At 40.9% G+C, this 14,273-nt stretch overlaps 1 protein-coding gene across 4 annotated transcripts in view; it reads left to right on the top strand.

Annotated features, from left to right (window-relative positions):
• Positions 1 to 14,273, top strand: part of Ube3d (ubiquitin protein ligase E3D) — a 131,220-nt gene that overhangs the window by 63,780 nt on the left and 53,167 nt on the right. For all 4 annotated transcript variants that reach the window (XR_004769708.1, XR_003484509.2, XM_027411015.2 and 1 more), the window contains one exon: positions 11,927 to 12,065. Coding sequence is in view for 2 of the 4 variants with exons in the window: in XM_027411015.2 (XP_027266816.1) it covers positions 11,927 to 12,065 (139 nt within the window). In the remaining 2 variants the exon portion in view is untranslated. The remainder of the gene's footprint in view (positions 1 to 11,926; positions 12,066 to 14,273) is intronic.

Below are 14,273 nucleotides of genomic sequence, written 5' to 3'. Positions count from 1 at the left end.
GAACTTCATACTTTAAAGTAGTGGCTTATTTGTACTCATTTCTAAAATTTTGTAAGTAATGGAGATATAGGTAAGGAGTGTGCTTGCGTTCTGCACTAGAGAGAAACTTGGGTATCAAAATCGTAGTTTGGATCTTTTCAATGGAAAAATGTGATTAGTTTTACTAAGTGTGCATATAAAGTGTGTGTGTGTGTGTGTGTGTGTGTGTGTGTTAAATGCTTTTATCAAAAACTGAACAATTTTTTTAGTTAAAAGTTAAGTTTTGTTATTTTAAAAGTAATTGAGCTATTTCATTTTTTTGTTGTTTCTTATGTTTGGTGTTTAGAGCTAGAGTAGGTTGCTATGGAGCCTAGGCTGGCCTTGAATGTGTGACAAGGCTCCTGCCTTGACTTTCTGATTATTGGGATAACAGTGTGTTCTTCTAAACCGAACTGAAGCTGTTTTGTTCTGACCATCAGAATCATTGTTTTGCTGTTGTTTAGATTTTTTTTACTGTTAGGCAAACAAAACAAAACAAAACAAAACAAACCCTCCAATGTTTTCTTACTTTAATTTCTTACTTTAATAATTTTTTTATTACAGGATGAGTAGGTTCAGAGGACGGCAGTGTTTTCATGGTTAGTAGGTTATATTAATATTGCTAATTGAAAAAAAAAAGAACAAGTTAGCTTTCTTACTGTTGGTAAAGCTGGGTGTTTAGTTCCTCTACTTTCTTGCAGGAACTTTAAATCCTTTCCAGAATGCTGACTTGGTGTGTGTGTGGTGGTGGTGGTGGTGGTGGTGGTGGTGGTGTGTGTGTGTGTGTGTGTGTGTGTGTATGTCTATGTGGCTATATAGCTATGTGTGCCTGTGTAGCTCTAACTGGCCTAAACTCAATAAGACCAACCTTCCTCTGCCTCCTGGTTGCTGGCATTCAATGCATGTGCCACCATATTAAAGAATAAATTCTTTAAAGGACATAGTAAGATATATATATATATATATATATATATATATATATAATATATATATAATTTTACATATTTTGCATTCATGTGAATGATTCATGTTTGGATTTCAAAAATAGAAATGCCCTACTAAAGCACATCATTTGGTTTATAACTCTGAAATTGTAGAGCTCTGTCATGTACACAGTAGAGAAAGAATACCAAACTCCATTTTCATGCACGCTTAAATTTGGGGATTATGCACTGTCTTTAAATGTGTGGATTCAATCCAGGGTGCCTTCACACATAGCTCCCACTGCTCCCATGTGATTATTTTTAAACATGAACTTAAAGGCAGCACTACCACAGCTCCATTGACACATGGCTTCTCAAAAAGGTCTGAACTGCTAAACTTGCTAAATCAAGAACTCTTGCACTGGAGTCATGATCTTGGCACTTGGGTTGTCATCCCTCTTTATGAACAAACAGTGTGTTGGTGTCCGTTACTGTGACAGAACACCTGAGATAATCAGCTCAAAAAGAGGAGTGAGATGGGTTATTTTGGCTTTTGATTTCAGAACTTTCAGTCCATAACCAGCCAATTTTTTTGTTTGGGGACTTGGAACAAAGCTGAATGGCTTCATGGGAATGCCCTGCAGAAATAGCTGCTTACCTTGTGGCAGCTGGGAAGTGAAGAGAGGGACAAAATCTTGTTTCTTTCTAGAGCATGCCCCATGTGACCAACTTCCTCCTATTCTTCTTAGAGATGTCACCCCCTTCCCCAGTAGAATTATGGACTGAAGACCTAGCCTTTAATGGATGAGAATTTCAGGGACCCCACAGATCCAGTGGACAGAATTCTTAGTCACTAGGATTTGTCTTCCAATGGTTCAGATAAGGCCACTTGAGGGTTAAGGTTATGCAAGTCAGAGACTACCAAGATTGACCGGGATTAATTCATCTCAGCTGAATTATGCCATTATCACCTTCCCTCTTGTAGAGGAAGGGTAGTTACAGTTTCACAATACAGCATCTTAGGATGGATCTCAGGGCATCCTTAGAGTCACACAGTGGATTGTGCCTGCATAATGACTCAACACAAATTTGAAATAAGTTAAACAAACAAAAAAGCCATAACACGCACGATGTCCTGAGTTCAAACTCCAGCATGAAGAGTAGAGGTAAGGGCAACAAATATACCAGAAGAAATTTAAGTCCACTAGAATCAGACACATGAAAACTAAATAGACATTGGGAACATACTGTTGTTCATCAAGCCTTAAAAATTCAGTGTGTTAGTTCATTGTTGGTGAGAGTATGAGATAAGCACTCCTGGAGATTGTTGTAGAAATTGAATTGGTTTAGACTTTGCTGAAAATATCTGTTAAATTTGACAGGGCATTTGCCCTTCTACCTGATAGTTCCTCTCCTGAAACTCAGATGGTTAGAGTCCAGTTTGTACATATGAGGTTACCCAGATGTAAAGAGATACAAGGCAAACACAAGTGTCATTGGAGCATTGTTCATTGCAGGGAGACAACAAGAAACAATGTCCAAGATGTAATTTGAGACCCCAGCATGCAGTCCAACTCTTTGAGACAGGGTCACTTACTGGCCTGGAGTTCACCAATTAGGCTAGACTTCCTGCCAGTAAGCCCCAGGGATCCTTCTGTCTCTGACTCCTGACCCCTGGAATTAGAGCAGTAGCACCATGTCTGACTTTTATGTTGGTGGTTCAACTTGGATTTCTGTGCTTGCAGGGCAAGTGCCTTAAGGATGGCCATTCCTCTGATCTCTTATCTCTCTCTCTCTCTCTCTCTCTCTCTCTCTCTCTCTCTCTCTCTCCTCTTTCAACAGCATATGTCTGAATAATAGTAGGGTGAAATTGTAGTCTTTAAATGAAGAAACTAATAGGGAGAGGTTATAGAGGTTATTTATAAAATTAAAGAAATGATAAAAGATTGGAAATGACAGCATGACAGGATGAGTGCTTTGGAGGCTGGTTTCCTAGCTGGGATAGAGAATGGTGGTAAAAATAATGAACGAAAATAAACACTTCAAAATTATGTTATGGGCCAATAACATGACTCAGGGAGTAAATACTTGCTGCCAAACCTGACAACCTGAGCTTGACACCCGGAATCTATATGCTAGAAAGAGAAAACCAACTCCTCAAAGTTGTCCTCTGACCTCCACACATGCACTGAGACCTGTGATTGACCACATACAGAAAACATATACATGCTCATACACATGCAAAAAAAGTGCAAATGAAATTTTAAAAATAAAGCAATATGGTCTAGAGCCAATCTGTGTCATAGTCATCTGTTAGAAGGTAACCGTTGCTCAGGATGAATTGTAATAGAGACCTTAATGTGTTTCTGTTTCTGTTGGAATTATGCTTGGGAGTGACTTGCTCAATGATGTGTCAGCGTGTCCAGTACTCACCCGTCCCCAAAAAAGGAGTCAAGTAGATCTGTTGGTAGTCCTAAACATAATTTAATGTTTTCAAGTCCCCACCCACCATAAAATGACCTCTGTAAAGATACAGTTCAGTGGGTTATGGTATAATCTGGAAGTTGCAAAGCCACCGCTGTCTATTCTTTGGTGAAATCACTGCCCATAGAATCCTCCTTCCACCTGATAGTTCCCCTCCTGAAGCTTCCAATCTTGTTTTGTCTTTATGCCCTTACCCCTTCTGAACCTTTCATACAGATGCAATCACACAGTATATGGTGCACAAATTAAGAATGACAAGTTACATTGTCAAACAGTTGCAGTGTATTTGTTTAGTCTGAACTCAAAACTGTAGACTTGTTAATAAATCAATTGAGGAAATTTAAACACTGATTACAGATTGAATAATAGTGAATTCTTTTTTTGAAGTAGAATAAATTATATAGTGGGTATCTTTTCAAAAAAGTATCAATTTTTGAAGAACTGTTGTCTAGGATCTCCTCCAGAATAATTCAGGACATTTGGCAGCATGTAGGGATGTTGATGAAACCAGGTTATTTCTGAGAGGATAATGGTGTAACATACATCATGTTGGTGAATTGTCACGAAGTGGGAGAGTCAAGGTGGATGCTAGTCCATGGAAAAGAATGGGGAGAAGTCAGCCTAGGACCCTTTTGAGTCTGTTTCTGCTGGGTGGTTGGAAACACCCACATCGATGGTGTTTTTCAGCTGTTGCTATTTGTTCTTTACTTGGAAGTCTCATTGGCATGGACACTCTGCTCCATCCAGGACAGTCAGGAACTCTAGCTGCTCCCCTGTTGATTTCTGCTGGTGTTTTGTTAGTCCCTGGAGTGATGATGATACCTTTTGCTCTCTAGGCTGAGCTACTCCATTCCATGTTTTAAGCACCCATTTTGATGCTGTTTTGCTGTCTCTCTTCTACTCACAGTTTATTCTTTTACTTTTGGCTCTCTGAGTAAGTAATAAATGGGCTAATTCAAAACCAAAATTACAGCTATTGTAGATTATTTTCTAGACTCTTCAGAGCAGAGGGTTTGAAGTTGGTTGTTGGAAATGCTACCAATCCCTGCCTGCCACATAGTGGGTCAGTCACGGAAAAAGAAATGAATTTTACAACAGGAAAGTTTGTAAAGACAGGAGAGCATATGTCCAATTTACCTGTCCAAAGGTAGGGACTGGAAGTCTTAATGGGATGAGGCATTGAGAAAGGTGATTGGGGATTAGGAGAGCTCCATTGGTTTGCACATGTGCAAATGAGCTTTCCTGTGGTGGCTGATGCCTGGCAGAGATGATCTTGATGCCTGTAAGTCACTGGTTTTTAGAATCCACTGAAAACCAGACATTAAGAGCAGATGGAGTAGGTTAGTCTACAGGGATTGCTCAGGGTTTTTCTCAGTTTCATTTGTGTCAACTTGCTAGACTTGTCTCTTACTTTTGTGTATTTGAAAATTTCTATGACACAAAGGGTTTTTGTTTTTGTTTGTTTTTGATCCAAGGGAGCAGCTGGCCTCTTTAAATGGGCTCCCAATTCTATGTTCTCAGTGATATCACTCCAATTAGGAAGTTTTGGAGAGGCCTCTCCATAGACTAGATGCTTTTTAAAGTAGCTCAATTGGCAGAGTACCTACCTAGTATGCTCAAAGACTTGGGTTCAATCTCCAGGACCTCATGTCTGTAAACCCAGCACTTATGAGATGGTGACAGGAGAACTATGGTGATTTTCAGGCCAGCATGGGCTACAATATTAAACCCAGTTCTGAGCCCCCAAATAAAGCCTATTAGTAAACCAAAGGAATATATTTGGAAAGCTCTAGATTTTTTTAATTGTTGTTTTGGGTTGTTTGGCTTTAAGTATATTCTAGTGTTCCCAATAGCTGGTATCTTGCAATAATATGATCATTTTGAACAAACAAAAATCTCAATTCTGGGCAAGAATTAATGTTAATCTTTGTGATTGCTTTATTGGTATATTTTTTACATTTATTTACACTGCTTGTATGAATGTTTTACCTTCATGTATGTATGTGCATTGTGCGCATGCAGTGCCCATAGAGGTCAGAAGAGGGCGTTGGATTCCCTAAATTAGAGTTATGAATGATTATGAACCATGTGGGTGCTGGGAATCGAACCCAGGATCTCTGCAAGAGCAGAGCAAACCAGTGCTTTTAACTGCTGAGCCCTCTCTCCTGCCCATGGGTACATTATTTAAAGCAGAACTGTTTCCCTTGAACTTTTTGTAGGACAGGGTTTCATGTAGCTCAGGCTGGCCATAGAGCTGAGGATGGCCTTGCTATTCTTTTCACATACCTCCACCCCAGAGTGTTGATAGAGCAGGTGCAATGCTGGGTGTCTACTGGGCTGGGGATCAAGCCAGGCTTTCCTGTGTGTTATGCGGCAGACTTGAACTACATCTTCAGTCCTCCCCTGAACTTTTTGACATGCGGGAGGTTTCCCTTCACAAGTTCACAGGTCTTACTGGCAGTTTGAAAAGTAGAACTTTCAAGAATCATGAACCCAAATTCTAGCTTTCAAGAGTTCTTTAGTTCAGAGAATTCGTATGATGTTTTTCTTTTTGTTGTAAATCAAGGTTTTTCTCTAAATTTTGCAGGGAAAAAAAATTCAGGTAGATATTGTTCATTACTTAATAAATCATATTTAAAATGTATTAGGTACATGTATTTACATCGTCTGTTTTTATGAGTTAGTTCTCTGTCTCTGTCTCCCTGCCTGTCTCTGTCCTCCCCCCGCCCCCCCCCACACACACCCTCACCATGGCCTCATGTAGCCATGGCTGGCCAAGGATGACTTTGAACTTCTATTTTTCCTCCCTCTATCTTGCAAACGCTAGCTTTACAGACATGCAGTACCTTAAAATACTGGGGATGGAATCTGGGGCTGTGGGCATGCATGGACTTGAAGGTGAAGGTTAATTAATTCACTGGACCCAAGATAAATGATAAATGGGTGTTTAATTGGGGAACAACTTGCAAAGAACAATATAGGGCCACAGTGTTTTCTCTGCCCTTCCGATCAGATCTGCAACCCAAGATCAAAGAGCCAGAGAGAGAGAGAGAGAGAGAGAGAGAGAGAGAGAGAGAGAGAGAGTATACCTCATGTCTTCTTCTTTCTACTTCTGTCCTCACCTGAAGTTATGCCCAAAGGGTGTGGCCACCATTACAGGTTCACAGGCAAAACACCGCTACATGGAGTAGTATGATTAAGTGGGTGTAATGGTGTTCACATGACTAACCAGAAACATAGCAACAGTCCATTTACTTGTCTTACTGTGTTGTATCCTTGAGAGCGGTTGCTGAAGTTCATTTGCTTGGATAACTTGCATATCAAACAGGTTTATATTCATGACTCTATGGCCCAGTTGTAGTCCCTTGCCTGCTTTCTTATGTGGTGAGATTAAATCAGTGGACTTAACATTATTATAGTTTTTCAGTTGAGTTTCTGACATTTACAGGCATGAAAAGCATTATATTTAGATATCTTTTATACACTATTGTCTTTGTTCTAGCTTTGAAAAGACTGAATCATCTATTAAAGTGCAAGAGATAAAAGATCTTCGGTAGCATCTTTCATCTTGGTTCTTTCATACTACTATCTTGTCTCATACCTTATATTGGACATTTTAAAGATATTTTAATTTTTAGTATTGCTCTCCTGTGCCATCTCTATCATTCTGATTTACATGATATTAAATGACTTCCATGTTTTTAACCTTCTATTTTTCTGGGTTGTTTTCTTGATATTGATTGGCTTGTTCATTCTCAATTATCACCATTTTTGTTGGAAGTGAAAGGGTGACATTTCTCCCCTTCCGTTGTCCCAAAATAGACAGGCCACATAGTTATGACTCTTGGGAATTTTCCTGATGCAAAGGTTTAGGAAAGTGTACTGTGTGTCCTCATCTTGCATTTTAGTCTCTCAGACTCAGGTCACCCAACTGACACTTCTGGTCTCTTAGGAAAGCTTTTCCTTCCCGGCACTTAAAAGTCACAGAAATAACTTTCGACTGATGTTTGGTTTGCTGTTCCCTTTGAAGTATCTTTCCTGTTGACTGCTAGTGGAGAATGACTGATTGCCATCTAATAGATGCTTTGCAAAAAATACGCCAAATTCTGCCCTGTGATGCACAACAGGCTTTGGTCATCTTCATTTTCGGATGTTAGTACCAATGTTTGAGTCATGGGTGGATAGCTACAAATGACACCTCAGCTTTGTCAACATGTGTCTTGAAATCCATTTGATGACTGGTGACTGTTTTAATGTGAAATGAATTTTAAGTATGTCCTGACATTCCCCCCTCCTTTTTGCATCTGTCCTGTCTTTTTCCTCTCCCCTATCTCCACACTGCTTTCTTAATTGAATAAGACTATGAAAATATTATCTAAAGATTTAGAGAAAAGATACCCAGAGATCTTACTCTCCTGAACAATTACTTTTATTTTTCATGTAATACTATCCTAGCCTACGTATTAATGCGATTAAAATAATATTTGGAGTGATTAAAATTAAAGGCAGTTTGTAAATTTTAGCATTGACAGATAATGTGCTGTAGGACTCGTTGTTGGGTCAGGTTGAGTATGAGAAACCTGAGCCAGCTTAAGTCTGGCTGCTTTGTCTAATTGCACAAACAGTTTATTCAAATTGCCTAAAGTGAGGAATTAAGGATACCTGAAAGTTGGTGTATGTTGACCTTTGGTGTTGCAGTCTTTTGGGATGGAAGCAACTAAATATCTAGTATACTTGCTATGGTAGAGTGCAGAGTGTGGATTTAGCTGGGAAGGGCCATGCTCGTGTGTCACTTCTTGGCTCTGGGGTCAGGGCAACAGGCTTTCCCTTAGTGGGCTTTAGTAAGGAAAACTGCCCAATCACAGGATATCTTAAGAGCTGGGTTCAAACCATGCAAATGTTCATAATCACATAGGGACATGGATAATCACTTTTCCTTGTAACTCTTGCCACTATCAGTGTAAAAATGTCCTTCCATATAAATCATAATGCTGTAGCATATTATATGAGATATTGCTGTAACATATTATATGAGTCAAGTACTAACCTCAGGGTTTTCTGAAGTAACCTTGCCACAGTGTGCTTAGCCAGGATGACTTGCCAGTGAATGACAAGGCAGTGCTAAAGGTTTTCATTTTTGTTTGAATGCCCTTTTCGAAGGTTCACATCACAGCCATTTAGAATGTTGAAACGTTTACCCAACATTGAAGCATGCCTTTGTCTATACCAGAATTGATAGCAACACCATGAAAGTAAGTCGTTTCTGGGCAAAATAAAAAGTTGTGGAGGAGAACAAAATGACAAAGTTATTTTCCTCTAAGGAAAATATCCATTGATGTGTTACACTATTTCTTAATCTTTTTTACCTGGTGCATGGATATTTTCATTTAATATGAATATTTCCCCGTGCGTGTCCTTTTGCCTTTTTAATTCAAATTTTGGAATGCTTTATTAATAAAGTAATATCTCGAGGAAGATAAAAATAACTTCTTGTAAAAGAGTGAAAATATTCTGAGCGCCACACATTACAAGCTAAAAGCTTGATGTCCAGAGAGATGGGGCATCAGCACATCCAGTTACCCAGGGTCTGCTTCTTTCTGCATGGAAAGGATGAAAGTCTACACACCATCCTCAGGTACCCACGTAGAGTGATGGGGCCATCATATTCTTTGGATCAAGCCAAGCTGACTACTTTGATCCCGACAGTTTCACTCACCATGTGGTGCTGGTTATAATCATATAACCCTTCTGACTGCTGGAATGAACGGTGCCTGCCAGTCAGGGCTCCTCTAGGAAATGAGATGACAAATACAGCCAGTATGCCTGGCCCATTGTCTGGATGTGTTAGGCACAGGATAAATGATGGAAGAAACGTAAGATCTGTACTTATAAAATGTAAGCACACATTGTAGAGAACATCTTACAACCATAATAAATCCAGACAGCTCTTAAAATATTTATTTGTGTATTTATTGTTTTCTCTTCTGCTTGAAAAAATATTACTGCCAAAAAGGGATGGAAAATGATGAGAAAGTGGTCCTGCCTGGCATGTGCTCTCCTGCAGTGCAGCAGGCCCAGCAATGCACACTTCAGTCAAGAAACCCTTCCTGAAGGCTCATGACCAGCCTGGGTTAGGGGCCAGGGTTCACTGGAGAGCTCCAGGGGACATTTACATTCTAAAGAAGTGTCATGTGGCTTTTAATGAGATGCAGGTTTGAAACAACTATTTTTACTATACATTTGAAAATTGCGGAATGTAAATAGCTTCAGTGAGTCCGATTATGGGTAGTGAGTTTGAAAGTCTAAATTCTGAGTGCTTAAAATTGCTTTTTAACATACAGTTGTATGTGTGTGTGTTGGGGGGCACTTCTGTTGCGCCTTTAAAAGGCAGTGATACTGAGTGGGAATGGGCATGTACCATAGTGGGGTACATGCTTACCTAGTGTGCACAGGCCCTGGGTTTGATCCCCAGACCTGAAAAACAAAACAGGGTGTATATAAAAGAATCAGCTTTGAGACAACTTTCTAATCTTTATGTCCAAATAAGACTGCAAAGTAAGAGGAATCCATTCCTGTCTAATCCTAATCCTGGAGGTTGAGAGATAGTTAACACATTCCAAATGAGAACACCGGTGGGGCAGTGGTAAGTGCTGTAATAGATATCCAAGAGTTATTAGGCAACAAGACACAGGGGCTCTCCAAGGAAATGATTTTGTGCACATCTTTTAGGAGGAGTTCAAGTCTATGGGAAGGAAAACCTACAGTCTAGACCTAGAAGCTGCCACTACTGGTCAGAGTATATAGTTCAATGCTATACAGGACAGGAAGTTAAGTGTGTGGCTTGGCGAGGGCACAAAGAGAGGGGTGGAAGATGAGCCTGGAACTACTGGACTGCAACTGTTTCGCTTTTTGAGAAGATGACATCATTATTTCTATTTCAGAGAAATGTTGAGCATGTAATATAATGAGCAGGAGCAGAAAGAATAGCAGAACCAGTCAATATAAAATAACAGTTTCTGAAGTGTAGAGAATTCATTCAAACGCATCCTTGCTGAAGTCAGATCGTATATAGGAGAGTGTGCGCAGTCTATTCTAGTCCAGCCAGTTGGCAGAGTTAATTAACTCTGCCACCCACAGCAGAAATGGATCAACAGAATAAATTCATAGTGATAGAGTTAAATCCCCATCATGACGTCCTCTGTAATGTTGAAGCTCGTCATGCCTCTACCACCAGTGCTCCTAAGCTGCTGCCAGCTACCACTCATCTGTATAAAGTCAGATTTGCAGAGGTTAAGCAAGCTTCATAAAATAAAAGTAAAGGTCTATGTATTTTCTATTTGGTTCTCTTTCAAACTTAGAACGGTGGCAGGTGCTCTAGTGGCCATCACATAAGGAACTCTCAAGCCAACAGAAGCAAAAGCTTAGGTCTAGACTGTTCCTGCATTGTTTTCTCATCACTGTTGCCTGAGTTTTCTCAGTAAATGGGGAATTTGAAAGTCAGGTTTCCAGAAGCAGCCTTACCACTCTCTCCATATCTGCCTCATCTCAGACGGCACGTCTCTCTTTGTCTAGTGTCAATGCTCAGTTTCCTGCTCTCACATGAAAGAGTCTTCAAATGGGCTCCACACATGGCTCAGAGCCTCTTCAAGGGCCCCTCTGAAGGATGAAGGGCAGCATTCTCCCAGTTCAACCTCTTGAAATAGCACCGTTGCTTTTCTTTGCATGACAGTTGTCCTGTGGGCAAGACTTTTGAACAAAAGGGTCCTAACACTTCAAAAGTTTGAATGTCAGCAACCAAGACATTTCCTAAGGTTGTCTACACTCAAGAACATGTTCACATCGATAAAATGGAATGACAGCTCTGGCTTAGGTGGCTAGAGGGTCATCTAGACACTGTGTGTGAACGAGCATGTGGAACATGGGAGACATTAAATGTGTTAGCTGTTATGGCTCCCAACCCACCCCCAGCAGGTTTCATTCAAATGAGCCTGTCTGTCCTAAGACTATTATACTTTGACTATTAAGTGATCACTTGAAAAATGAGTCATCTGTCTCCTTTATGCCAGAAACAACATAAAAATGTCTTGGATGTTTACCATGTGAATATAAAAAGTTTATTCTGTGTTATTTTGGTGTGTGTGTGTGTGTGTGTGTGTGTGTGTGTGTGTGTGTGTGTGTGTGTGTGTGTGTGTGTTTGTGTATGCATGTGCACATGCTACAGTACACACCAGAGGTCATAGGATAGCCTACAGGAGTCAGTTCTTTCTTTTCACCGCGTGGGGCCTGGGGATCTTTTTCAAGTCCTCAGACTTGGTGCTAAGCACCTTTATCCATGGAGCCCTACCTTGTGAATTTTTGACATATTTTTATTTCTACATTTTATATATTCTCCACATATGCACACAAAACAAAACAATGAACAAAATTTCCTCTATGTCATATTTTTTTAAAGTAATTCTGACTATGTACTTACTAAAGTTAACGTTATCTGTGTGTTTCAGGCTTGCTCGCTCATGGGAAAGTGACATCAGTGTCCACCCTTTGACTCTGCCCTCTGCGACCTGCCTGGAGCTGCTGCTGATACTGTCGAGGAGCAATGCATCACTGCCTCTGTCCCTTTGCCAGATGAATTCCTTTCAGGTAAGGAACAGCTCCTTAACTAGGAAGTGTTTGAAGTATCCTGTCATTCACAGGGAAGAAGCCATGGAAAGGCACAGTTTCAAAGGACAATAATAAGGAGCATGACACACGCACTGCTGTGTTCTCTTCAGTAAGTGTCACGTGCAGACTCAGAGTTCTGGGATTGTCTAGCCGTGGCAGAACAGAGAGCTTTCCAGCTCTGGGTCCTAGCCTCTGAAGGCTTCTCTAACAGGCCTGAGCTTGACAAACACAGCTCCGAGCATGGCAAACATAGTGCTGACAGATAGTGCCCGTCCCCATTTCCCTCTCCTTGCTATAAACCATTAGATTACATTCCTACAGCTAGCCCCCAAGGTTGTTCCCTTGTTTGCCACTGACTTGTTCCTGAGACAAAACACCAAGATCCAATAATCAGAATTCATCATTTGGCTAATGTGTACAATCAGGATTTACCAACTCACTCTAGCAGACTCCCCCTTTTCTTCCTTAAAAACCCACTCCCGTGAAACACCACCTGCTTGCTGTTTGCTCCTGCTGCTTGCTCTGCCTTTGCAGCCCCCATCCACTTTGTCCCTCCGGGAGATAAATCTTTTGTGCTGAGAATTCAGTGTCTGGGTGTGCCCTGTACCAACTCCTAGGGGGCCCACCGTTCTTCCAGCCTCCATCTTTCCTTTCTCCCAGCTTTGATTTAGGGTGAAAACATCAAGTCATTTTTAGTGGCTTTGATAATGGTGAGCTTGAAGTCAGATGCTGACTGGGTCTTCAGTAGGGGTGGAGAATCCATGTTCTCAGCACTGTTCTCTCTCCTGAGCATCTCCCCTGCCTCCTCCCAGTCCTCTCCTCCACGGGTAGTTATTTGTATAGTTCCCTACAGTTCATATAGACTGAACAACAGGGATACTCCTTCCCTAGCAGCTGGCAAATTGTCACCTGAGGTGGCAAATGAGACTTAAGAATGAGAATTAAGTAATGGCTTGTGTTGTGACCCTAAAGCTATTAAATAAAAATTGAGTGCATCTCTCTGGCTTATCACAATAGAAAACTACCTATAAGCCCTTGGATGCTGATGCTCCAGAGAGGCACACAGTGCTGAGAAGTGAGTTGGCAGTTCTAGTGATGGGAGGGTTGCTGGTGTATTCTAGGGCAATGCCAAGGGTGATAGGTATGAGAGTACTCCTCCATTACAGGACAGAACAGGAAATGGATCAAAAGCAGCTGTCCCAGTGAAACTTAATCCATATTCTCTTGGGAGTCTGTTATGTCAGTCGTCTCTGAGATTTGCATCCTTTATCTGAACTTTGGGTGCTGACAAGAAGTTGAGAGTCCGGCTTTTGCATGCCTGTGTCTCTGTTGTTAGCCAAACTCAATCCTATACTTTCAAAGGGATTTTAAAGCTCACCCTCTCCTGCAGGAGGGACACCTGAGCCAGAAGGCTCAGGTCTGCTGAGGACCAGACTAAAGCTGTCCTCCCTAACCCCTGACTTGACTGAGTGCTGGCTAAAAGTGCTGTGAGTGCATGAGGGGTGTCTGCACACACTCTCTAGTTTTGCAATAATATAAAATTTATTTGTGTACCACATTGACCCAGAAGTAATTTAAAATTCTGTAATCAGTCCACGTAATGAGTGATATAAACACTTATATACAAGCACATCCATTTATGGAGAGGTACAAGAAACTTAGCAGCTATTATTTCAGGGAAGCAGCATTTGTATTTTATTCTCTTCTCTCTCTCATGTACCACTTGAGGTTTTTATATTAGGTGATAGTCCCCACTTGTAGATTTTATGGTATATTGGAGGCAGGGATAGGGCAGTATTTTGTGTGTGATGTAAACTGAGGATAATCTGAAGTCTTGAAGAGTTTAGAGGTACCAGAGTAGTCTAAATAGAGGTGGTGGATTTGAGAGAGGAAACGGATACTTCCTCTACTTTCACCCTTTAAGAGTGGCATCTCAGCATCACATAAACATAGATGTATGGAAGGGCATCCTGACGCCAGTGGCATCACTGTGCTCTCAGCATCCCTAAAGAGAGGAGCGCCCAGAGCTATCAGATCATCAGTGGCCAGGTCCTTCCCACGGCCATCCTACTTCTGTTTTGCTGAGTGACTGTCACAGAACATGAGAAACTTGGCAGAATCTTACGAACAATGCCTCCCAAAGTGTCATCCCTGTCCTTACCCCAGGAAAGATGGATGATGCATTCT

Source organism: Cricetulus griseus, chromosome 4, assembly GCF_003668045.3.
Source record: "Cricetulus griseus strain 17A/GY chromosome 4, alternate assembly CriGri-PICRH-1.0, whole genome shotgun sequence".
Classification (NCBI taxonomy): domain Eukaryota; kingdom Metazoa; phylum Chordata; class Mammalia; order Rodentia; family Cricetidae; genus Cricetulus; species Cricetulus griseus.
This window is presented reverse-complemented; position numbering and strand designations above follow the sequence as displayed.